This window comes from Halichoeres trimaculatus, unplaced genomic scaffold (assembly GCF_033239565.1).
Source record: "Halichoeres trimaculatus isolate MK-OKI-2021-1 unplaced genomic scaffold, fHalTri1.1 fHalTri1_scaffold_5, whole genome shotgun sequence".
Classification (NCBI taxonomy): domain Eukaryota; kingdom Metazoa; phylum Chordata; class Actinopteri; order Labriformes; family Labridae; genus Halichoeres; species Halichoeres trimaculatus.
The window spans coordinates 39,819,785-39,845,764 of NW_027437183.1; the positions used below are offsets into that span (position 1 = coordinate 39,819,785).

General features: G+C 40.3%; 1 protein-coding gene across 2 annotated transcripts; it reads right to left on the reverse strand.

Moving 5' to 3' along the window:
* Positions 1-643: 643 nt before the first annotated feature.
* LOC141790221 (endophilin-B2-like) lies at positions 644-25,356 on the reverse strand. Of its 2 annotated transcripts, XM_074669938.1 has the most exons (12): positions 25,198-25,356; positions 23,797-23,938; positions 22,602-22,613; positions 17,590-17,718; positions 13,566-13,699; positions 12,083-12,175; positions 9,843-9,905; positions 8,793-8,816; positions 6,915-7,004; positions 6,705-6,805; positions 3,342-3,543; positions 644-3,181 (listed from the first exon to the last, which is right to left on the reverse strand). In XM_074669938.1, exons 1-12 carry the CDS (start codon positions 25,267-25,269, stop codon positions 3,074-3,076), a joined length of 1,170 nt encoding a protein of 389 aa, XP_074526039.1. In that variant the 5' UTR covers positions 25,270-25,356; the 3' UTR covers positions 644-3,073. The 2 variants fall into 2 exon arrangements, with proteins under 2 accessions (XP_074526039.1, XP_074526040.1); XM_074669939.1 differs by lacking the exon at positions 22,602-22,613.
* Between the last annotated feature and the right edge of the window lie 624 nt (positions 25,357-25,980).

Genomic DNA, 25,980 nt, shown 5'->3' on the forward strand with positions numbered 1-25,980 from the left:
GTGTGTCACTGGTCCCAGGTGGGTGCAGGAAAAAAATCTGCGTTTGCATGGAAACGCCAAGGGACTGGAAACGCTGTAGTAAGCATGCCAGGCCTGTATGTGGCGCTATAACTGTCTTGACCAGAAGCAGCTTTTGGTAGATCTCCTCTGAAGTAGAGTTGGGCCAATCATCTGGTGTAGTTGGTAGTGTGTTGGTGAATGCTCAGAGCAGAAGTGGAGCAACAGATGTTCATTTAGTTAAAGACAGTCGCAGATTCAGCAGCACAAGCTCCGCATGGTAGATCACCTCCATCCTAACAACGATGCTGGATAACAGTGGAGAGGAGCGTGGCATCAGCGCTTCCACTGAAAACGCCAGCTTGCTGTTTACATGGCAGCGGTATCAGCAGCGTTTCAGGTAAAATCCCACTCTGGAGGCTGTTTTCAAAAGTTTGCATTTTAGTTCAGCCAAAATGCCTTTTCCGTTTAAAGGCGAGACAGAAATGCAACTAAACTTTTGAGTTTCACCCTAAAACCGTCACAATGAAAATGGCTCCTGAAAAGTTTGGGGACAACTCTGCATTGGCTCTAGTTGGAATTGATGGGGTTTGGCTTTGTAGATGAATAAGAAGGAAATCTCTTTAATAATTCAATGAATTCAAACTAAAATCAAAGTCTTTATTAAATCCCAGGCATTTCTTCCACTCAGCATGATTAGAGAACAGGCAACACATGTTTGAAAAAATAAAGTTACAAGATGAGGAACAACAGAACCACAATGGCATCAAAATGAAACTATTTTGAAAAAGGAATAAAAGTGTAGTAAGCACAACAGTAAAGAAAATGTCAGACGGGAATCAACCGACCACATGGGAACCTGCTTCTCCACGAGACAAACAGGTGACAGCCCCACACTGCGGCGCGCTTCACCAAAGAAAAGGAACTCTGAAGGTGAGAGTGTGCATGCATGTACACATACTGGATGAGAGGGCACTCTCAGACAAACTCAGCTACATCACATGATCAGTAACACATACATGTCCAGCTGGACAGGCTTCAAAGCTGTAGCACATGCTGCACCAAGACTGAAGACACTTGGAAGTATTCACAGACAGAACGACAGAAGACAAGAAAACAGTGAATTCAGATAACACTCAAGGCCAAACTGAAATCACTCCAGGACGTGTGATCACAGGAGTTACAGTCGAGCATGCTGCCTGTGGTGGACATTCAGTTTGTGGTGAAGGACACATTCTCTGAGCGAAGCAGGAGAAATCAGCTGATCTATCCCGTCATCTGGAGGCAGTTAGGACAGGACAGTGTCTGTTTGCTTCACATGTTGCACATTCAGAACAGCTTTGGTGCTGCGGCACGATGGACACGTTACTGCAGGGCCGTGGAAATGATGGAAGCTCGTGGAAAAAAGGAGAACATGTTTTGAAGAGGAAGAGGAAAAAATGGGAATGGAGGGTGTATTATACTTGACTATTTGGTTTGAAATGTGTTTTCATTTATTCATGTTTTCTTTCCATTTTTACTCTTTAGACATCAATAAAATTGGACTTTGTTGGGTTTTTTAGACCATATCATGAAAACAAACTGGTGATTGACAGCTTGCCTCTTGAAAGTAAAGTCATCAGAGAGATAAATAGGAAAATGAAAGAAGAAGAATAAATGCAGATAATTTACAGAATATCTTGGTATATGTAAACTTTCAATCATGATATTGGAAAATAAATCAAAGATACTGACTGTCATTCTTTTATAATACATTAATTAACTTATCTTTGTGTTCTCACATCTGTTTTTACAACTGTTTATGTCATATGTTGAAACTTTTCACACATATTTATTTTTTAAGCCTGTGATGCCAAAGTTTAACAGGTGAGGGAGTCAAAAAAGAAAGAAGATTGAAAATAAAATAAATAAAGAAGAAGTGTTGCAAAGTGGGAAAACATGACATACTCAGGCAAAACAGTAAATCTGTGCACAAAAGTTCCATCCTAATGAAAACAAAATTATTTTTGTGAAAAAAAGCCTAAAATACATTATTTTCAATAAGTGTTTAAGGCAAATCTGTTTTTTATGTTTTATTTGTTATTTTCAAATTTTCAGTTGTTTGTTATTTATTAATGCTTGGTTGATGAATGAACAAAGTATGACGGAGTCAAATTGGAATGGTCTGGAAGAAAAAAGGAGCGAGGCAGGAGCAAGGCAGGAGACAAACACTTGATTAGATGTCAGGTTTAGCAGTGAACAATGTTTTTCTTCTTCTTCTTACAGAGGAGTTGGAGTTGGGTGTGACAAATATGATAGAGAAGGGGAAAATGTTTTTCTCTGACATTTTCACGGTAAAGTCAGAATAAGAAATGTGATTGAAAGAGGAAAATTGGGAAAAAAAGCTTGTCACTGCTTTGATGTATTTAATCTTAGACAGGCACTTGCTGCTCGTAACTTCTATTCCTAATGTTGCCTTTATGCCAATACTCTGAGTTATTGCTTTTTCTCTATGCTCTCTGTATTTACAGATCAGCTTTTGTTGTCATTGTACCGGGCCTTCGGTGCATCTCCTCTTTTCTTCCACAGGTGAAATATTCAATTAAAATTCAGAAGGCCACAAAACTCATGAGTTAGTTTGCAAAAAGGTCCAGTGACATATTTATGAAAAAGTGCAGCGACTAAGGGAAAGACATTGAAAGTGACATTCCAACAACAAAACAGGATTTGGATCTGAGTGTGACACAGCAAAACTCTGATCCCAACACTGAAAGCTCCACCAGAAGCTTCAGAAACACAACAATAAATAAGAATAAATAAGTTAACCAGGTCAAAATAAATCATCCAACTCATCCAAGAAGGATTAGCTGTCCCAACAATGTCTCCATAATCCCTGCTGCGCTCAGGAGGTCAGGAACAAGTGTGTGTGTGTGTTCGTGTGTGTGTGAAACTCAACATGTTGTTGACTGAGTGCTGCTAAAGTTTGGAGAGGAGCGTAAGGGTGTGAAATAACTGAATGAAAAATCTCCATGGCTTTTAGTACAAACCTCTCACACACATGCAGATGCACATGCACGTGTGTGTAAATGTGAACTCTTTAGCTTAGCAGCTCCAGGTATGTGACAGGCACTTTTCCTTTCTGATTCCCTCTCTCTCCAACCAGCCAATCAGAGTCCATCCCTGGCACCGTGTAAACTGTGATGAGCTGAAACACAGAGGACACACACTTTCACCGATACTGACAGCTGGAGGCCAACAGATCAGACCATGATTACATGACAGAGGCAATCCTGCAAGAGGTATGTGGCCGCTGGCCAAAAGTCATTAATCTTCCCTCTAGCTACAGGCCAATGATCAAATCTCACCTCGTCAGCTAAAAGGGAGAGCTCACTGGAGTCAGCAGCGTCATAATCATAAAGGACTTTGGCCTTGCGGGTTCCTGTAGCTGGGCCTTGGACTTCCTCAATCTTCAGCGTGTCTGTCTTCACAGGGCTGCTGTTACCATTTGGTTCAGGGTCAGCAGGAGCAATGGGCTGACTGGAGTTCAGTGCAAAAGCATTGGGGAGCCTGACGGGGAGCAGAGTAAATGAAAAAATACAGAGAACAAGATATTAAATGAAGAACATGAAAAAAGCTGTGAAAAACAGAGTTGGATCAGTTGAGCCAAATCACACCAGATATGTCGACACTTCGTCACAGCACCACATCTGATGGCTTCAAATTGGAGTCTTGCTGACCCTGCTACACTGTCTCAACTCCAGGAGGTCAGAACCCTCTGGATCAGATACACAAGAGGCAGGTCGAGCAAGACAGAGAATTGGGCCTTGTCACATTCAAACGTATTGACCTTTAAAAAAACCGCCAGTGTCTACATCGCTACAACAATAAAATGACTAGGCCTGTAGCCTACAGGTTTGATGTTTTACAGCTCAACACAAACCAGGAGAGGATCAAAGTGAGAGGAAATGACAACCCTGAATGTCTTTCCTAAAGATTAATTAAAGAGTGGCTTTTATCCTTTAATTCCACAGGATATTCATTTTCTATTTTCAGCTTCAAGTCTTAAAATGTGCACAGCTTTGCATACAGTAGTTAGCTGGCTAGCTTTGGAGCACCAAGTTCAAAAGGTTAATGTATGATGAGAATGTGCTTAACCTAGCTGAGCGCGCTCCAGCTGTTCTCAGTAAATCAATGAGGTCAATTAAGAGATCAAAACTTTTCTGGTGAATATGAATCAGATGTCATTAACCAAACTATTTGGAGACAAGAAAGTGCCTGAAGCTGTTGATGAAACTACTTGTGCAGCTGCACACAGGCACAGTCTGTTGGGAAAGAGACCAACAGTTGAAACACAAAATCCTAACAGCAGCAGGGAGTTGATGTGAAGCCAGAATAAAGGCTGGCTGCGCTCTGGATGAACCCTAAAAACTCCTTTACCATGATAACTCGGAGTCTTTGCCTGCATCATGACTCTACTGGCAACATGTGTTCATGCTGTAAACTGCTTATTTATCCCCCTGATGCTGAAACCACCAACCATCTTTCAATGATGTGAATTTTTTTTTGAAGAAGACACTGTGATATGATTAGTTGTCAACAGGTGTAGCTGATGTTAACTCCTATTTTGAAGTTTGGCTGTTTGATATTGACTCAAAGTTAAGTAACCTCACTTTGCTTAACTTTGTTGCCTATTTTACCATAAATGGATTCATTGTTAAAGAGGGGGTATTCTGCTTTCCCATACTTAAAACGTGGATAATCGTAAAAACACAGATGTTCAAACCAGGCCCTGTCTGTAAACTAATCAAAATGTACTGCTCTAAAAAATTAGAACCAGATCTTCACAAAGGTCTTCAGGAGACTTGCTGAGATTATAGGGGCATCACATAAGGATCTCTTCACTGGCTAAAGAAACATTTGGCTCTTGGGTTTGTGCAGCAGGGAGCCTTAAAGAGACAGTGACTGAGGGGCCATTTACACAACAACGGTTTTAGGGTGAAACACAAAAGTTTTGTTGCGTTTCAGACTCGCGTTTACACGGAAACGGCGTTTCAGCCAACCAAAAACGCAAACTTTTGAAAACAGCCTCCAGAGTGGGATTTTTCTGAAACGCTCCCGACAACGTTGCCATGTAAACAGTAGGCCGGCGTTTTCAGCGGAAACGCTGACGTCACAGTCTGCCTTGCACGCACGCATACAACAGGACAACAGTACCGTCAGTACAATCACCACGGACTACCGTGTTGTGTTTGTGCTGCTCAATCTGCTGCATCTGCTGACTGTGTTTAACAAAATGAGCATCTGTTGCTCCACTTTTTGACTTAGTATTCCCCAATACACCAGATGACCGGCTCAACTGTACTTCGGTGGAGAACCCACAAAAGCGGCTTCTGGACAGGACAGTTATAGCACCACCTATAGGCCTGGGGTGCTCACTACAGCGTTTTCAGTCCATCAGCGTTTCCGTGTAAATGCTGATTTTTTTCACTGAGTTTTTACTGCGTTTTAGTGTTTTCAGATGAAACTTTGTCGTGTAAACAGGGCCTCAAACAAAGCATCCAAGACAAAGGCTGAAGTGACTGAAATAAGGGTTTTCTAAAACAGCAATGTGACCATCATGAAAAGATACTACGGGGGCATCAGAGGGACAGAATATAGACAAAAAAGCACAATCCCCCTTCTTCAATAAATAGGAATCACGTCATACCAAGAAAGACTTCAAATGGAAGATTAGGACCTAACTCATCAGGAAAGTTTCCTGGAGGCCTGAAGTGGGTTAACTTCAGTGGCAGCTGGTCAATACAGGGCGCTAATGTCCTGAACTATATGTATATATTTATATATTACGATGAACATTATATATTTCATGGCGAGTTAAGTTGTTTCATACATCTGCGTTATCTGATTGGTGATGTGTTTCTGCCCCGGGGCACAGAAATCTTTGGCCATAGACCCTCGTTATAAATTGTACATGCGCAGTGGCTCCTCTTCAATACAAGAGAAAGGACCATGTCGGGGTGCACCTTTCTTGCGCCCAGAGCTGAATGCAGCTGGATTTGTATACCACCACCCTCCTGCTACGGAGCCGACGTCACAGCCGTCAGTTATAAAGTGCAGTTGATTGACAGGTCAAGCTGGGGGAGTAGGAGACGGAGACGGAGGCGTAAAATGGAGAGAGAAGCATAAATAAGACAGTGAAGTCGCTCATAGCGTTACCTTTTGAGAGGAGAATGCATCAGGAGAAGGTGAACGTGAAAGAGCGCGGACCTTAACACTATAATGTTGCTTTTTTGGTTTTCATTGATGTAAATACACAGGCGTGATACCCTAGTGCATTTGCTTACTTATTAGTATATGTCTGTTTTGAAGTCAAAACCCCCCCCTGGATAAAACTCCACCAGCCGCCACTGGTTTACTTTCTGGTAAAATAGCATGTGAGAGGACTGTTTCTGTAAACCTCGCTGCTGACTGTTGCACTTTAAGTCAGGGTTGCTTCTGCATCCACCTTCAGTTTACATCAGGACTCTTCATCCACCTCCTGTGTGCAGTCCATGGTACAAACAGCACAAAGATATGTGAAACAGCTATTTTGTTTGATGTCATTAGAGCTACAGGTGTTGCCTGGTTATCTGTTTGATATTTGAAGACGGATGAGCCTCCCTGTAACTCCCACGTTAACTTCAGTGAATCAAGCTGTTCATGCATTTCATCTCCCATCCAGTCCTCACCTTTTCAGCTCTTTCTGCAGTTCCTGCATGTGAAAATGACACTGCTTATAGTAAGCAGCTTGGGCCTCCACAAACTCATGCAGACAACGCAAATGGTTCACCTGAGGAAGAAAAAAATAGGCTTTCTAAACAGACTAGTTGTCTCAGGCTTGTGAATGAACGATGTGACACACTGAAAGAAGGGGAACACATAGTGCAAGGCTGACTTACATGTGTGCTACTGATGCCCTCCAAAAGCAGCCGTGTGACCTCTGCTTGGCGGTCAAACTCTGTCTGAGCCACTCGGAGCTCATGTTCAGCCTGAAACAACAGAAACAAGGTCAGTGACGGGTTTCTTTCATAAATCCGAAGTCTTGATCAAAGACTGCTTTGAGTTAACACCGACTTACACAGCTATGTTGAGTAACACTGAGAAGTCAAAGCGTGCACGCTTCTTTTCATATTCTAACATGGGTACAAAGTGACAGTGCTGGATTTCCATGCAGAGGGGAGATTTTTAATTCCTCCAGACATTACTTGTCACTTCAAATGTCACAGCATTACTTTTTGGTGAAACCCTTGCACTGCATGTGAACATGTGAGGATTTTCAGACACTTAACACATTAAATCACTAAGCAGTCCTTCAAAGATGTCCTTGGTCTCAGACGTTTTGGTTCACCATGTTGCCTCTGGGGTCACTTTGGTATGTGCGTAATGATAACTTTACTGTGAGGAAGAAAACAAAGAGCTGGGCCCTGTTCTACGAAGCAGGATTATTGCCTAGCGAGATAGCTTTGAGGATAGGTTTTGGATTCCCTGTTCTACGACACTGGATCACTCCTCAGCGAGGCGAGTCTCCATGACAACGTACACTGAACGGCTAACCTGCTCCGGGGCAGGTTAGGTTCCAGATTGAACTCGCGGACTATAAAAACCCCGCCCACTGACCAATGAGCCCTCACGAAAAAATGGCTTGTCCGTTCTTAGAGGATCCCGTGGACATCGGAGCCCGACCCACTCTCTTTTTCGGATGACCACCTTTATGAAAGTTACCGGTTTTCCAGGGAGGGGTTGGTAGTACATGACACTTTCTACAGGTAGTTAAAGGAAATGAAGAACTCTCATTGCCGTAATAAGATCTTCAATGCCAACACTTCTGTTCCATGACAATATTTTATTGCCCGTATTAAAATTATGACAGGAATTCATGTAGGGCTCGTGTGGGCTACATGTCTCACAAAAAATGTTAATATGATAGGAATGAACAAATGAATCAATTCATCTAAGAAATAAATGAGGTATGGTGCATGTTACAGTAAAAGTGCGTGGTGAACAGTGCTATTTCAGGATGATAATGGCACAAAATGTTTTTTTTTTTTGCACTACACCACTACACTTACGCATTTAGACTGTCAGCAATTTTCTGCCAGCACTCCTTCCGTGCTCTAGCAGCGGCGACGGTGTTGCTTTTAACGTTAATTACATGTTTCAGCTCGTCATACCTCCTCATGATCACCTCCTGCTCCTCCTGTGTGAAGTATGCGGTCCTTCCCTCTCCGGCCTGCTCTGACGCTCAAGACTGCTCCAGGTTCGCGATTGGTCAGATGCAGCGGGCTCCGCCTTATATGCGTGCACGCGCTCATTGCCTAGCTGGATCCACTTATGAGGTTGATAACCAGCGTCGTAAAACTGTGTAGCGAGACCGCCGGCTACCGCGCTCAGTTCAGCGAGGTAGCTCCAAGGCTATCTCGCTCGGCTGAACTTGCTTCGTAGAACAGGGCCCAGGACTTCTCAGTTGTTCTGCATACACTTCATTTGGCACACCTGTTCAACTGCTAGTTCACGACAAGATCTAACCAGCCAATCACAAGGCAGCAATTCTGATGACGACATGTTTCCACCAAATTTTAGAGATCTACAGGTAATCCACACAATCACAGAAAAATACTTCCTTATTCCACATTTACCACTACTACGATTTGATGTCAGTCTGAGCTCTGACAGACACATTTTTACCATAGGTAGCATCTTAAAAATAATCTGGAAGCATTCATCCCAGAGAAAAGAATTCATAACAGACTTAAAGACTAATGTTTTACTCAACTTACTTTTTCCACCTCCTCACTCCAGAGCTGACGGGCATACAGCAAGAGAAAAATGAGTCAGGTTATTGAAATCCAGAAAACATAGAGAACGATGGTATATACAATGTGGGAGCATAACGTCACGTAAACTGAACATGACAAATTACACAGTGAACTTTCAAAATCATTCACTCGGGGATGAAGCATTTCAACTTTTCCTCTGACCACCACAGCTGCTCATTTTACCCCCTGTCTGTATCCTCTTTCAGGTCAGATGGTTTTGACTGGTGAAAGAGCTAAAAGCCGTGAGTATGTGTCACTATTGTCTTTGTTTGTTGATACTCTTTACGTTTCATTTATTGTAAGCCAGAATCATCATGATTATAAATGAAACATTAAACATTTTTACTGTGAGTACTGAATCTATAGTTATATGGGTTTGGGGGGGGTGTTTTGTTAAGTCTTCACACACACACACACACACACTCACACACACTCACACACACACACACACACACACACACACACACACACACACACACACACACACACACACACACACACACACACACACACACACACAGATAGAGAGAGAGAGAGAGAGAGAGAGAGAGAGAGAGAGAGAGACTGTGATACGTTCAGACATATCACCTAACTCCTTGTGTTCTGGAGTAGAGAACCACAAATCAACTCCTAAAAGGTTTGCAGTGGAACATTAGGAAGGCAGAAGTTACAGCAGATATTAGATTTTGACACCACTAAGTTTATACCTCTATTTCATGTGTTGACCAGCTCTTACAACCTCCTGAAACTCCACCAGGGGAACTGACCCAAAAAAGTCAGCAAAGTTGGATAAATAACACAATAACAAACATAATGACACCAGCCTGATAAGCACCAGCCATTGCATGTTAACTGCAATGATACACTTAATTATGAATCAAGTACACACCTTCTCCTTCACCTCTCAAAGCCCAGTGCACTCTGTTTCTGGATAAAGCATGTGTAAACAGGCCCAGGCTTTTCTTTCCAAAGATTATTTAATGATTTAAGCTGAGAAATATGTCTTCCTACCGCAGAGGCACTGGCAGAGAGCACGTAGTTTCTTGGCCTTGTCTCCTGAAAATCTGGAGCCATCTAAAGTACGACAAAGGTTGTATAACATCAGCATTGAGGTATTTGCAATGTAAACATGCTTAAATTTACAGTACGCATCAAAAAACGAAGCAGTCCCAAAGCCCAGCAGACATGAATGAGTATTAAAGTGAGATAGTTTATCAACACAGATCCACCATGTTTGTCAGCAGTCTAAGTGACATGGTCTATGGCTCCAAGAATTTTGACCTTGACGGGGAGTTCCATTGTTTTTAATTCATACATTTACCTTTCATTCTACACAGTTTATCTCAGTGGTACATTAAGCAGCTGGCAGCCCAAGGACAGCTTTAACCTCCACACTGCAAAAACTGAAAGCTAAGCGAGTGTTTACATCTCTCTTTTTATAGAAATTGTCCTATTAGACTCATCATAAGCCACAGTCTCAATGTCCACATGACTGGAAAAATGTCTTTTATCAAAATATTAAGAGAGAAAAGTGACACCTTCAAATGTGATAAAACCTATTTGTTTGCGTTCTTGTTTCATTGCCATTAACCCTGTTTCAAGAAAGCTGAAAGGTACATTTTTCTTACTCTATTCACAGACATTCAGATGTCACTTTTGTCTTTTAAAAACTTGGTTTTTCAGGGGCATTAAATCTAACAAGATAATAAAATTAAAACAAAAAAAAAGTGCTTGCTTGTATTTCAGTTTTTGCGGTCTGCAAAGTGATCTCAGAGATCTCATCATTATGGAAAAACCTGCTGAGAATTTTTTTTTTCATCACACTTTGCGTATCACAGGAGTTGCTGATCTACAGCTGCCTCTATCTGTTATCTACAAGTGACACTCAGCTGAGGCAGCTGTGGACCAACAACTTATTTGTTCTGAGAGGGCAGATGACCAAGCTAAATTCTGTTTGACATTTCATAAAAGCCCACCATCCTTTAAACAAAATATCTATAAGAATCTCTTCTCTTATTTAATAAGACATAAGACGAATAGCAGTCTGAGTCTTGAATATGCAAAAACAAGCACATTGAATTGACGTATTTTGATTGGCTGCATGAAAACCATTACGTTTTAGCCATGACAGCCTGTTAAGCTGAGGGAATCCACTGGACTGAATCCAGAAATTCTTTGTGTTTTAGTCGCGACAACCCATATGTGTTTAGGAAAATGAGCTTGTTATTTTAGAAATAATCCTTTAATCATTTGGTTTTATTCTTTTTTGCTGTCAGGTTGAAATAATTAACTCAACAAATTCATCCATCATTTAAAGGAGCGGTGCTGCTTCCTATCCAGGGGCACAGATGATAAGGGTTGCTGATTCAACCTGCTTGCACACTTTCACAGTGGGTGTGTCCAACTTCACAAAAGAAAGGTGCAAAGCTGATGAAATACAGCTATATGCAAACATTTTCTTCAGCAACATACTGCGGAAAGCAGTGAATCATCGCCCTCATTTCCTGAGGTGACTAATCAGCTATTTATAGAAAAGTCAGAGGTATCAAGAGGCTAATCAGGAGCAGTTTATCGTGCGCATGCTGACATGCAATTGGGTTGCAAAAGTCAGACTTTTTCAGTTAGCAGTGAGTGTCAGGAAAACCAAAGTTCTGATTAAAGTCAGACTTTTTTTTTTAAATAAAAAAACATGTTTAATAGTGGAACAAAAAAAGGTGAAAAAGTTTCGGGAACATTCATGCCTCCATTGACTCGGGTCTGTAATGATATATGTTTCCACATATGAGACACATTCATTGGTTTGAACTTGTGGAGTGCAAGTTAACAATTCAAAGTGATGTTTGAAGAATTTATGAGCTATATTCATGACATTTTGGAAGGTAAGGGTGTCATCACTGCACACTTTAAGATATCCTAAATTTAAAAACCTCTAAAGTTTTGGAATGAAAAAAAGTGGGGACAATTTCAGGTCCAGGTGGTTTTTCTGTCTGTTGCACAGTGTTTTCTTCACTAATAAACAGTTTCTTGTCATCAATAAAGTGATGTGGAAAAATACTTGATTTAAGCAAATGGTGCAGGAAAACAACTTAACATAATGCATCATACTGACTGTAATTCTTTAGGCATGTTGTCAATACTTACTTCACCCTCGCACTGCAACAGTTATAGACAAACAGATACAGAAGTTAGTCATGAATTATGCCTGCCAACAGGTTTCATTACATTCAGGAGTGAAGAGGGAAATGACTCACCGCAGCCCTGGCCTCAGCCTGCTTGGCCTTCTTCAGACGAGCTTTGCAGGAGTCCAGGTCCAGACGAAGGTTTTCCAGAAGACGCCGTTCTTTCTGAGTACAAACAATGACACGATCAGAGAAGTTGAGCTGGGCATTGAGCAACTAGGATAAAACGTGCTGTGCTGATTGATTAAAAAAAATAGACATTATGGTTCCAGGCATGAGAGTAATGCACAGTCCCATCCCAATATGCAGAGATGCTGACCTCTGGTGGCCACATTCATGGTCTTTAGGGAAACAACTTCCTACATTGTACAAAGGACAGAAGTTTTGATACAGAAAGGATCCCTACACATTTCAGAGTCCAATATATCTGTGTCAAACAGATAGGACAACTAGAATAGAATAGATAGAATAATATAGAAAAGAACAGAATAGAACAGAAGGTACTTTATCAATCCCCAAAGGAAAATTAAGGTGTTGGCAGATAACATTATCAAAAAAAAAATCACATAAAACAAGAAGCTGTGTTTCAGCTCATCTCCCATTGACCAGACAGTTATAAAGCCTAATGGCTACAGGAAGGGATGATTCACTGGATATCTCAGCCCTGCAGCACAGAGATGAGCTGTCCACTGCCACAGTTTCTCTGGTCCTCAAAAATGTTGTGAAGTGGGTGATCAGTGTAAGTTAGAATGGCTTCTATTTTCTCTGTGTACATCTCTCCTCCACAGCCCTCAGTCAGTCCAAATTGGTTCCAAATTCACCAGTTTGTCCAGTCCCCTGGCATCCTTGTATTTTATAGGGCTTCCTCAGCAGACTGCTGTGCAGAGTAACACACTTACCACCACAGACTGATTAACATCCGCAGCATCTTTCTGCAGATGGCAAAAAATCTGAGCCTCATCAAGGCTTTGGTAGTAATCCCTGCACAGCCATAACAAAAAAAACCCCAAAACAAAACAAAACAAAACAAAAAATGTTTTTCCTCGCGCTGTTATTTTTTAGAAAACCCTTATTTCAGCCTTTGTCTAAAATGGTGAATCTAGCTGCTGTCTCTTTAACTCCACAAACCCCCTTCACTCTGATTGGCCGGCCTATCTGGCCTCTGGAGGCCTACGTATCTGAGGCGGACCTTGATGTTTGAGGCCTCCAGCGTGTTATGAACCAGTTAGGAAAACCTCAATGTGATGACCTCATCATTTCAGCAAGTCTCATGAAGGTCTGGTGCTATTCTTAGATCACAGTGTTTGGATTAATTCACAGACAGATTTAGGGATTTCTACAACATATGAACATGTAGAGGTTTGAAAATCTGCACATGCTCAGTCTGAACATCCAGCACTGTTACTTCATAACCATGTTTACAAAATGGGAAAGCATCATACCTCACTTTAAAGTAAACTACTTCATATTATTATAGTCTTCATGTTTTATCTTCTTGAGGGCTACAGTGAGAGGCCTGTCTGATGGTGGTAGTGTGAATGTCTGGTCAACTCACTGAAATGGTCCTCCAGTCTCCTTCCAAAAAGTTCCTGAGTGGGGTGAGAAAGCTGACGGCTGATGTCTGAATGAAATCCCTCTCTGCTGCTCCCAACCGCCTCTCACATTCTCCCACCTCGATCATAGTGCTCCCTGCAAGAGACAAGACAAGAGTTCTTTCACTACTACTGGACTCCATTGCTCATCTCCTGCGGAATGTAGGAGCAGCAAAGGGCTTTTATTAACTACTTTATTGGTAAAATTGGAAAAAAATGCACATTTTCCTGAAAGCTCTTATGGCAGACATATTTTTCCTGTGACATTATAAAAACGTTAAATAAATGTTCAATGGCTGAAAAACAACTGCAGTTTACATTTTTCTCCAACAGTGCACACCCCTACACATGTGGATAACCCCATTATGCAACATTCTGGTAGAGAATACAGTATCACTCAGATATCTATGTCGGGATTTTGCAATATCATCCACATGGTGAAACACACTCGGACCGTGTAGCGTACCTGTATGTTCAGCCTTCCATTACTGCCAATGTGTTAAGGACAACAGACAGCTCACCTGGAGTGTTACAAGGCACTTGTTTACTCGTGTACATGGATGTTGACATGGATGTGACAGAAGGCAGAAGGATTACTGTACCACGGGCCCTGACCAGCAGGTCATTGATTTGGCAATGATAATCCACAGATATGTGGACAAGCATCAAGCTTCATGATGCGATCCAGTGATATCTTGTAATCACAGTGATCCTTAATGACCTGCTGCATGCTCCCTGGTAGCACAAAGTCGGGTCTCCTTTTCTCTGCTCCAGTGTTGCAAACTGTATGTGCGACAACAAAGGCCTTCATGGAGCACGCACAGTTTGCAACTCATGACCGGCAACGTGAGCTGTGAGTTCACTCTGGAGACAGTCTATGACCGCTCAGATTCCCAGAAAAGTGCTGTGTTTTACCACACCCAATAGGCATTGTGGTCCAGTTAGTCATGCTTGTGAGGCCAGTTGTGGGGAACACTTAAAGGGTTTTATGAATGAGTTACAACAGATACCAAAAGGCTTGAAACTTTTAAAGAGATGCAACTTTTTGAGAATCCAAAATAATTACTTTTTGTGTTTCTTTCATGTTTCTTCAATCTTAACCATTGTATTTGGGGCCGGTTTAAACCATTCCACACACTTTAACAAAGCAGATTTTCCCAGTGTATTTGGCAGTTAGAAACAAAACCTTCAGTGAATTTCAACTCTTTGTAGAGTTATTATTTTGCTTCTAAGTTTTTGAACCTGCAGATTTTCTCCTATGTTGAATTGAGATTATCCAGCCTTTTGTTATCAAAATATCCTTTTATGCGTCTGTGTTGGAATGAAGTAATTTATTTAGTTTAGGAAAGGTCAGTGATTGATGGCTACAGCAGGGGCGGCATTGTGGATGGGCTCAGAGGTCCCAGGCCCACCCAAAACTTTTCTTTGAACTTTTTTTTAATTCTATTTTATTGTTATCTTTTAATGGATTTAAAAGAAGCACTGTGTTTTTTTTCATCTCTCTGTAGTTTTACTAGTATTAGATAGCCTGTCTTTGTAAAATCAACAATATTTGGCAATCATTTCAGCCTGGTGGAAAAAAAATGAAGAAACAAACAGATTAATGACTCTGAGCCTCATGTTATGTAGGCAAGACGAGAGACTGTAGAGTTTTTTGTTTTTTGTATTTGGTTGACGACCCGCTCTTTCAACCCATGTCGATGCAAACATGTGAATGATGTTTGCATCTGAATGAGACAAACACTGTGATGTTGGTTTGATCTCTGAACGACTTTCCTACTGGAAACTAGAGGCATTTTAGTGTGCCTAGGTGGCGCTAGAAAGCAAATTATGGAATTTTGGGGGTCAAGTTTAGTATCATATGTAAATGTTTGACGATAATGTGTGACCCTAATCACTATTTCAAACCTTATAACGCTGTTACCATTACCAACAGTGAAATGAGGCAAGTTACTATGTATCCGACCTGGCTCGCTTAGCCAGGCACAAGAGAGGAGCTGTAAAGAAAACGTGGGGAAAAGTGGCAGACACACAAGTAATGATGAGAACAATCATGTTGACGATAGAGATGGGCCATGATTTACAAACATTCAAAAAATTGTTAACATAAAAAAACAAATAGTTAATGTGAAGATCACTTTATCCTGTCTGCGGCAGATAGCAGTTTTATGTTGGATGCCGGGGCTGTTACGCTCCAATTTCACAAAAACAGGTCAAGTGGGACAAGAAGTTATGCACCAAAACCATCTAAAATGCCCAATGAATTCCAAAATAAAACAAACCATCGCATTTAACTTGACCATGGCAGTAAACTGACACAACGAATGGAGCCAGACCAGAAGTGAAAAGGCTGGAGAATTTACAGGCAAAAACAAGAGCAGGGAGATGTTCAAATATGTACATGTGCAGGAACTCCCTCAAAAAATGAATAGAAATGAGGCACATTGCAAACTCTGCAAGGTTAGGGTAGCATATCACAAGTCGCCAACAACTGCACAGCCATGTGAGAGCAAGGCATGCAGCCGGAAGTGAGGCGCTGTCTGCAGATCAACAGTCAGTGGTCGGCTTCGTCACCCATAGAGGTAAGTTCGATGACCCACGAGCTAGATACGAGCAAATATCGAATAGCTCTTTTGCTTGAAATGTCAATGTCGACTTTATCTATATAGGGCATTTAACACTTTAAAAGCTCAAAGCATTTCACAGGTAAAAAGTTTAAAAGGTTTGTAAGTTTAAAAGTTTAAAGCTCAACACAGCAATAAAAGAGAACATCAGCAATAAAAACACTCAACAGTGAGACAGAAACACTCAGCTCAACCCAGTGATGAAAGCCAGTGAAAAAAGATCTGTTTTTATCAATGATTTAAAATACTGGAGAGAATCAGCAGTCCTGACATGCAGCGGTAAATTGTTCCAGGGTCTAGGACCAGCTACAGAGAAAGCTTGGTCCCCTCTGCTCTTTAGTTTAGTCCTGGGGATATCCAGGAGCCACACGGAGGACGACCTCGTGGTTCTAGCTGGAGTGTGAGCTGTCAGAAGGTCACACAGGTATGGAGGAGCCAGACCATTCACACATTTAAAAACCAGGGGCAGCATATTAAATTCAGCCCTATACTGAACTAGAAGTCAGTGCAGTGATGCCAGCACTGGGTTCTCTGTGCCCTGTTCCAGTCAGCAAACCAGCAGCTACATTTTGAACCAGCTGTAGTCTTTTCAAGGGGGTCAGGAAATGGCCATCCATAGTCGACACGTCTTGAACAAAGAGCTGATGCTAAAGTCAAGTTTTCATCAACAAATATCATACAGCTCCCTGTGTGTGGCTGTGTGTGTCTGTGTGACCTGCAGCCACAGAGGATCTCCTGGAGCGTCTTTGGATCAAACCAACTCCAGGGTAGAAATGGGTACCTTTCACATTTGAAGTGGTACGGTACAGATGCCCGGTACCTGGCGATCTTTTTTTATGTGTTTATGTGTTTATGTGGTATAAAGAGCAACAATGAAAGACATGCAGCATTTCGTCCTCTCTGTGATTGGCATGTAGCTCTTTGAACTAAGTGCAATCAAGCTTCGTTTCAGAGAAGTCTGTGAGCCACCAGGAGAAATACAGCAGCTGCCCTGGGTGAGTGAGGATTCTTTCAACCAATCAACAGTCTACAGTGTTTTGCTCCATCTTTCGAGAGTGGATTGGTTCAGTCTGGCACCCATACGAAAGGGTCCCAAAAAGTGGGACGGCTCGTCTTGGTTATTTGGGGATCTATCCAGGGATAAGTCAGTGAAAACACCACAAAATGCGCGCCGTACCAAGACGAACTGAGCTGGTCGTTAAGCTGGTCGAGCTGAGCTGGTCGTTTGGTGGAAACGGCTTTTGTCTAACAGAGTTTAAAATGATGTGGTCATACTGTGAAACAACAACATCTTCTTGTACATTTTATGATACAAGACTGTAATCAAACTCTTTGATGGGTTTTGACCGCATTGACTACTAACCATATGGAGTCCCTGGACCAAAGTCCTTTGCTGCATCTTGCATATATTGCCCCAGTAGCTCTGCATTGGTAACTCTGGATGGTGCCTTTCTGTCCAGCTTTTCATAGAGAAATTCCTCAATTCTGGCACCTGCAGAGAAATTCAGGAAGACAATAAATCAATCACATAGTTAAAATGAAGAACCTTTATTTCTTTTTACAATGAAAAGTTACATTAAAAAAAACAACCCCTCAGAGTCACGCTAGATTTATTCTCAAGGCTGAACTGTAGAATGAGCCCAAACAGGGCTCTTTGAGCTCACTGTTTTATGTGTTTTGCATTTCTTTTTTTTGCAAGCCACTTACATCCACTCCATACTACTCCCACAGACAGCTGGTACAGGTTCATAACACAGCTTGTTTAGCAGAAGACAGGATAACAGAGTGGCTGTAAACTGTGGCAAATTTGGCACACACAAGAACCATAAAAAACCAAACTGGTGATTTGTGTTTGAAGTGTTTTTTTTTTCATCTGGTTGCAGACAAGTTAATCTATTAATTGGATTGTATCCGTATCAAGCTATCTGCAAACATCTTAATGTTTTCTGTTATCAGTGTGTTTTTTTGTTTTTAACAAACCACACATAAGTAACCACTTCTTGGAATAAATTTTAATCAACAAGATAATCTTCAAATTTCCCACGCTCCCAAATTATTGAAGAAAAAATATTTCCCTTATAGTTTCAAAAGTAGAGATGCAGAATCTTTCAATTTTACTTGATCTTAAAGGGTAATAGGGGTGTTGTGCTCCTAAACTGCCCCTCTGGTACCTCTGTGGCCGCTTTACACAATTTACAGCTCAAAATAATCTACATCTTTAACACTGGTGTTGTAGAAATCTTCATTTCAGACTCTTTCTGAAACACTTGGTTTTATTTGCTGTTCCTTAAATGTCATGAACCAGTAGGGAGATTTACTTGTTTAGTTTCTTGAAATAAGAATGTCTTAATACAACATACTAATTCAGTTCATCTGTCTTACCTTATCAACAGATTTTGCTACCCTTTACAAGCAGTTCAGGTGTCGATTTAGTCTGTTATTATCTTAAAATTTTTTTTTTAACTTGTCAGGTGAATGTGGCACACATTAAGTCGAATGAGGCCATTTAAAATAAATAAATAAATAAATAAGACATGCACACTTGCTTGGAATTGGAAGTTTTTGTAGTTTACAGCCACAAAGATGAAATGAAGAAGAATCAGACCTCTGACAAAGCCCAGACATTCTAGGCTTAACAAAAAGGCACTGCATTAAATACACGTGTTCAGGTGCTCTTTAAACCTCCAACACATATTCATCACACAAGAACTGCAAATTACATGACAACAGAGCTTGGGTGGTATCTTCAAACATCAACAATAAGTTCTGAATCTGACGATAATATGCAGATAAAGCCAAAAAAACATAGTTCATATTGGAGAGATAAATGACAAACTGTCTGATTCATGCAGTCTGAGTTTGCTATTATTTGTTTCAGCGCAGCAGCAGCTTAAGTCAGGTGGTTTTCAGACGTAAAACACTGGAAAATGTGAAGAGGAAACACTGAACAATGGCATGAAGGCACTGAGGTGTTTCTCACAGTTTGTTTCACATGCTTAGAGAATGCTTGATAGGAAACCTGTAGTTTGAGGCTGCATGGGCAAACAAAATACCACCAAAGTCTAATCTTTTCAGGAATGATAATCAACATACAAAACACTGCAAATGCCGAAACTTGTTTTTGTCTTGTTTCTTGTCTTATTGGAGTTAATAAAAGCAAAAACACCTGAAAAGTCAAGGAAAATGCCCCTTTCAGCTCGTACAAACTGAAAAAAGGCTGACACATCTTTGCAACATTGCACGGACATCGGGGACAGTGCCTCTGGATTAGCAGACTGGGGTGGTGGTTCTCCTTTTAAGTAGGGGGACCAGAGGGTGTGTTCCAACTATAGGGAGATCACACTCCCTGATGAGGTCTACTCCAGGGTACAGGAGAGGAGAGTCTGATAGTTGGTTGAACCTCAGATTCAAGAGGAACAATGCAGTTTTTGTTCTGGCCCTGGAACACTGGACCAGCTCTATACCCTTGCAAGGGTGCTAGAGGGCGCATGGGAGTTTGCCCAACCAGTACACACGTGCTTTGTGGACTTGGAAAAGGCTCTTGACCGTGTCCCCTGAGGTATCTTGTGAGGGGTGCTCCAGGTATGTGAGGTCGATGGCCCGTTGTTATAGGCTATTCAGCCTCTGTATTTTAGGAGTGAAAGCTTGGTCTGTATCTACAGTTCTACAGTTTCATTTAGCAGACACTTTTGTCCAAAGCGATATACAACACTAGCAAAAACTAGACAAAAAGAAAACCTAGTTAGCGCAACAAAGTGCTACAATTTATATGGTTGCAGGTGCTGCCATTAAGTACATCTTTTAATGTAGAATAATGTAGCCAACTAACCACAATTAATTGCTGCAACAATATACTTCAACCTTTAACAACATTCAGAAATTAGTGCTGAAAATTCCCTAAGAGCCTGGTCTGAGACCTTCTGACTCATTCTCCCCCTGAGGACAAGATGAGATGAGCAAAAATCAGCCAGTGAATTAAAAAAATGAAGTTTTCTTGACAGGTATATATTTCTTATTCCATTGATAGGTTTTCCTACTCAGTACAGGCAACAAAGTTCTTTTTTTTTAACTTTAGTTTCTTAAGATAAGGAATTTTTCTCAACTTTTCAGGCATGTGTGGTTTCTTCTAAGATTTTTTATTTGTTTTTACTAAAAACAAGACGAAAACACTTTCTTGGTTTAGAGGTTCTGCAGTGCAGTAATAGATGTGTTGTGTTTTCTGAATTATAAAGAATTATTTATCTTAAAAATGTTTTCCACAACTGCACAATGCAGCAAGTAAGTTAACCAGGAGGTTTATTGAAAGTACTCACCAGGAAGAACCTAACTCAACAGTCTCTTAATTATGTGCATTTCCACGAGTACGCCTCAAAATGTGCTACTAAAAGTTGATAAGCAATATTTTCTTTTTTTCCCCTTTATTTTGTTATTCAGTGGTTTGTTTAACCCCATCACTGTTCAGTGCTGATTATTTTAACTGATCAACACTATGGTTGTGTCCTTCTTCTTCTATAATAGCATGCCAATGACAGGGTTAAGACAAGTTTTAGAACCCCTAATGCAGGAGATTAAAGACTCCAAATGGCAAAAAGAAATAATACGGTAATCTGACGGCTTGCTGAGGTTCAATGTGGCACTCGTAAAAAACTTTGACTGCAAGTCAGAAGTCTGCAGGCTTGTGAACCAGAAAAGTTGTGCTTAGGTTTAATACATCCCCAATTCCACAGGTGTTGGGACACTGTGTAAAATGCTCATGAACTGAGTATTTGATCTCAGTTTTGACCCTTCCAAGTTAAAAATAGAACAAAGTCAACATATCAAATGTGGGAACTGAAAAGTGGAAAAAAGATAAATGATTGTTTTAAATTTGGGGAACACAGTAACCACAGTGAATGGAGCAGACCAGTTTCTAAAGTTTTTATAATCAATGCTGTCCCAGTCTTTCCTGATAGTGAATCTCAGCTGTTTAACAGTTCAGGGCCCTTTCCTCAGATTTTTCATCTCATGATGAGCCAAATGAGTCAAGTGGTGACAATTCAGGACTGCAGGTGGCCCAGCTCCCACCTGGACTTCTCTACTACAGAGCCATGCTGCTGTAATCTATGCAGAATTTGGTTTGTCCATTGCCTTGCTAAAATACGTAAAGCCCTCCCTGACTAAGTCATTGTCTGGATGGCAGCATATGTTGCTTCTAAAGCGGTAAATGTTCTTCGGCATTAACGGAGACACTTATGGTCCCCAAACCACCAGGGATGTTGGCATTGAGCTCCAGAGCAGGGTATGTGGCACAGTTTGTCTAACATTGGCAAAAGCCCAGAAAAGTTCCCATTCTGAAACATGTTCATATATGGTTTCCTCTGCACGGTAACCTGAACATTGGTACAGCAATTCTCATTTCACCTGAGTCTGCAGCCACCCTGTACCGAGTGTCTGACGTAGTCGTGACACTTTTCCATCTTTAGTCTCAGAGACTCGGCCGCTCTGGAGAGTTACTAACCTGTTGCTAAAATAGAACTTAATTTGTCATTGCAAAAAGTACAACAAAATTGTAAACAACTTTATGTAGTTCTGCACTTTTTTCAATCAAATATACGATATGAATTATTTGCAATCCATCACATTGCTTCCCAACTTCTTTTTGGAATTGGGGTTGTATAAATGTTCCACAAACAGACATCACAACACACTTTGACAGATTTCTACATGTATCAAGATGAGGATCATCCGGTAAAAATATGAACAGGGTAATTGCAAACTGTGGAGGTGGTGGAGTGTGGAAAGTCACAGCTCACTGGCAGCCTGCCTTTTTTCTGCTTTAGCTTTGTTTACATGAAATGATTTCTTTCTGTCCCTATCCTTCACTGTGCTCTAAAGCCTGACACCAAGCTGTCGGCACAAATATGTCTCTTTTCTTCATTATTTAGACAAAATGATACAAAAATCTTTATCATTTCAGTGTGTGTGTGTGTGTGTGTGTGTGTGTGTGTGTGCCTTTAGATGCAACAAAAAGTAGCCAAGGATTGCTAGTCTTAGTATCATGGACAAAGTTCTCGCACTTTTCTGAGTCTTGACCTCAAAAAGAGAAATGTTCAGCTTCCCCTTGATCTTAAATCTAACACTGACAAAGTTCAAATCCCCAACAGCATTATAATTCTCCTTTCTAATATAGATAGACCCAAATATAATTCCTGAAAACACCAACATCCCCTGTATCTTGATTATTTTGTTTAGCAAAAGACGGTATAATGTAAAGAGAGAAGGTGAAAGAATCATTAGCTGATCTAGACTCCTAATATTAGTGAACTCTGTGCTGATAGTGAAAGGTATGAGAGATTTCTACAGCAGAGCACACAAACACAGAGATTAAATACTCACCGGTGTGATCAACTGTAGCATGGAGAATCAAAGAGTCACAAGTTAGAGCTCCCTATTCTCAAGTACGTCTCTCCATATCACTAAATCTGAAATAACAATGCTAATAACCTACAATTATGTACAAAGACTCTGTTTAGAATTTACATCTGCTTTTCTGAAAAGTGTTTTCTCCTCTATGCTTTTTGATTTAAGAGTTGATCATTTAAAATCAAGAAGATGTATTTTTGTTCTTCTTTTATATTTCTTTTGTTATTTTGCTCACACGAGGGCTCTTGGATGTTTCAGCTCTTTATCAACATCAATCTGGTTTCTGGAACAACGTTTTACTCATAGGCTTTACCAACTTTATCCTAGCACTGTGGGGTTTTTGACCCCACTGGGGGATTATTTTAAGGAGTAGGTCCAATTTAGTTCATATTTCGGTCTATGCACTAACCCATGGACTTTACATGAAGGAAAGCTGGTTTTCCTGTGTTCTTTCTCATGGCCTGTAGAGACAACTTGACTTTATGAAATTGTTTCCTCTTGACAATATTTCCTACATTTATGAACATTTTGGCTGTATGGCTTGAATCCATATTTTAAGTTGCCTGAATTATTGTGCCATTTACGGTTTAACAGACTATTAAGGGAGAGTATGCTTTAACACTCCTGTGGCCACCTGACAAATATCTGTTCCGCCGTTCAATTCTGCAAAAGACAGTCTGATAATTTTAAAAAAATGAAAACAATATAAAAATCAGTAATCGTCTTTAACGAAAATGATCTAGGAAAAAAAGACTAGCTTCCTTAGCTTGGAGTTTTATTCAAAAACACTTGGTAGGATTAAAGTACACTCTGAAATTAGCGTAATAAAACATCCAGTGCAAGTACCTTTACATTTGACTATCATATATTTTGGCCTTCTTTCATTCCAACTATTCTTCAAAGTCTACTGTAACTACTATACCAAACTATTACCTCTACAACTTCATTAACTGTATATCCTGGCAGGTCATGGTGAACAAGCTGAAAGGTACATGTGACAGAGTGAAAACTCTTTTAATTTTACTAATTTAACTAGTTTACGCCTTTGCATTACAAGCCAAAAACTTATGTGGAAAAAATAAATTAATACAACTTTGGCTTAACAAAATATGCGTTCAATAGTACACTGTCTATCTGTGTTTATGGGATAGTTCTATTGATGCCGTACTTGGGTTGGGCTGCAGCAGAACCTCAGTCTGTCTGTAGATTTTATCAGTCCAGAATTTGGTGCAGTCTGCACGGCTCATCAGACTCTCAAAGTGGGCATCCAGCTCTGTCTTCTCCGCTTGTCCCAACTTCTCCTCTGTGAACTGAAGCAGAGAACGCACACATAGTCTGAAGGATGAACCTCTTATGCACCATATCCCCCTCTCCCCCTGGCCTTAATGGGCTGACACTCAGTGACTTACACACAATTATTATCTTACTTCTTGTAGAGTTCTGCATAAAAGGTAACCTTACACTTAAATTAAGAAATTAAGCAAAAATGAATTCAAAGAGTTTTAAAGATGTGATAATAAGATACAGAAAACAGAAAAGTATGACTATACTTTTTGATAAACAAGGGGAAAATTGTGATGTACGGAAACCCAAAGTGGACATGCACCCATAAATTTTATATACTCTGCACTCCTATGATAAGTACATTATGTGGATATACGCACACATTTGCAAATCTCTTTACACATTTGAGGATCAGTTTACACACACACAAATAATTTTGCTACAATAATAGCTCTGTAGTTTTCCCAATGAAAAACAAGTCAAGATCGAGGAGTTTAAATAATGACACAAAGAGTTAAAAGCTTGAGAAATCAACTGGAGATTAACAGTTATCAGAGCAAATGAGTAAATAAAAGTGTGCATTTGGGCTGTCACAGTTCAGTATCTCTGATAGCCATGTTTTAAAAAAGGGAAGAAATAAAAGGATTATAGATAACTGGTTCAAGACAGGGGTGCCACCAGCTAAGACGGGAATCATTTTAATATCGCGATAATGTAATCCTTTTTCCTTGGCTACAGTATTTTGTGAGGTGTAAACATGATAATGTGAAAAATATTATAAGTTACGTTAGGAAAGAATTAACGTCATGACGTCAAGACCAGTCCGGCTCGCGACTTGCGTATCTTGCTCGCCTGACAGCAGTTTCTGTGCCCTTTGCTCCCCTCAAACAAGGAGAATTAATCTATATCTAATGATTTATCTAGCCTCAGGAACGAACCCGACCGTTCAAAGTTAGAGATCACCCCTTAGCTTGCTGTTTCTCACTGTTGTGTTGCACAGATGGATGAGTTATCCGGATGGCTAACAACGGAGCCAGATGAAGCGTCTGCAGCGCTGTTTTATCACAATGAAGGCCTGAACGGTTTTCCTGAACGTAACAGACAATAAACCTAACTGTATCTGCTTAACTATCTGTATCCTAGGTAGAGTTTTGTTTGCTCGTAAGGACAGTTTACTCAAAAGTCAGGCACTGCGGTTTAACACTGGTGATAGTAACAGCTGGCTGTCAAAATGAGGAAGGAGGAATCGGCTGAACACACTGCACACAGAGAATGCATTCCGTACCTGGACAGCTCGTGTAAAGAACAGACCGGCACCTGAGGCTAATTTCTTCACGTTAAAATCCATAGTACACATATATCCTGAAAGCCTGATGTTACTGTTGAATACACGACACCAGCAGTTGAGTGATGGCGCACGCTAAGGATCACATGACCAGAGGGACTGGGCCGTGTTACGTCATGTAACGTCAACATTTCTGCAAGGGCCAGGGCAAACCAGTGGAGTTCACAGTTTTATTAATTAGTATGTAAAGATAAAAAAAAAAAAGCATTGGCTTACCAGAAAGTAAAGTTCGTTGATGTCCCGTTTAGTTTTAACATTAAAACAATTACTAAAGTTTATCAGCAGATTTTGCCATTTAATATTTATGGATAAATTACCCTTTTCACTTTCACTTTATATGTATATATATATATATATATATATATATATATATATATATATATATATATATATATATATATATATATATATATATCTGTGTGTGTGTGTGTGTGTGTGTGTGTGTGTGTGTGACATATATAAATCACATATAAATGACAATAAGGGTCAATACCCACTACTACAGCTAACATATTAAAGACAGAAAAATAACTTGCAAAAAATAAATAAATAAATAAATAAAGATAAACAAAACTAAGTGATTGAAAATTAAATATTCGTTTAACATAATAGGCAAACCTACAATTTATCTCAGTGAGATTTATATCAGATTATGTTGACTGATACGTTTCAGTACTTATCATTTATAATTATTTGTTGGAGCAAAAGGGAATTGGTTAAAAA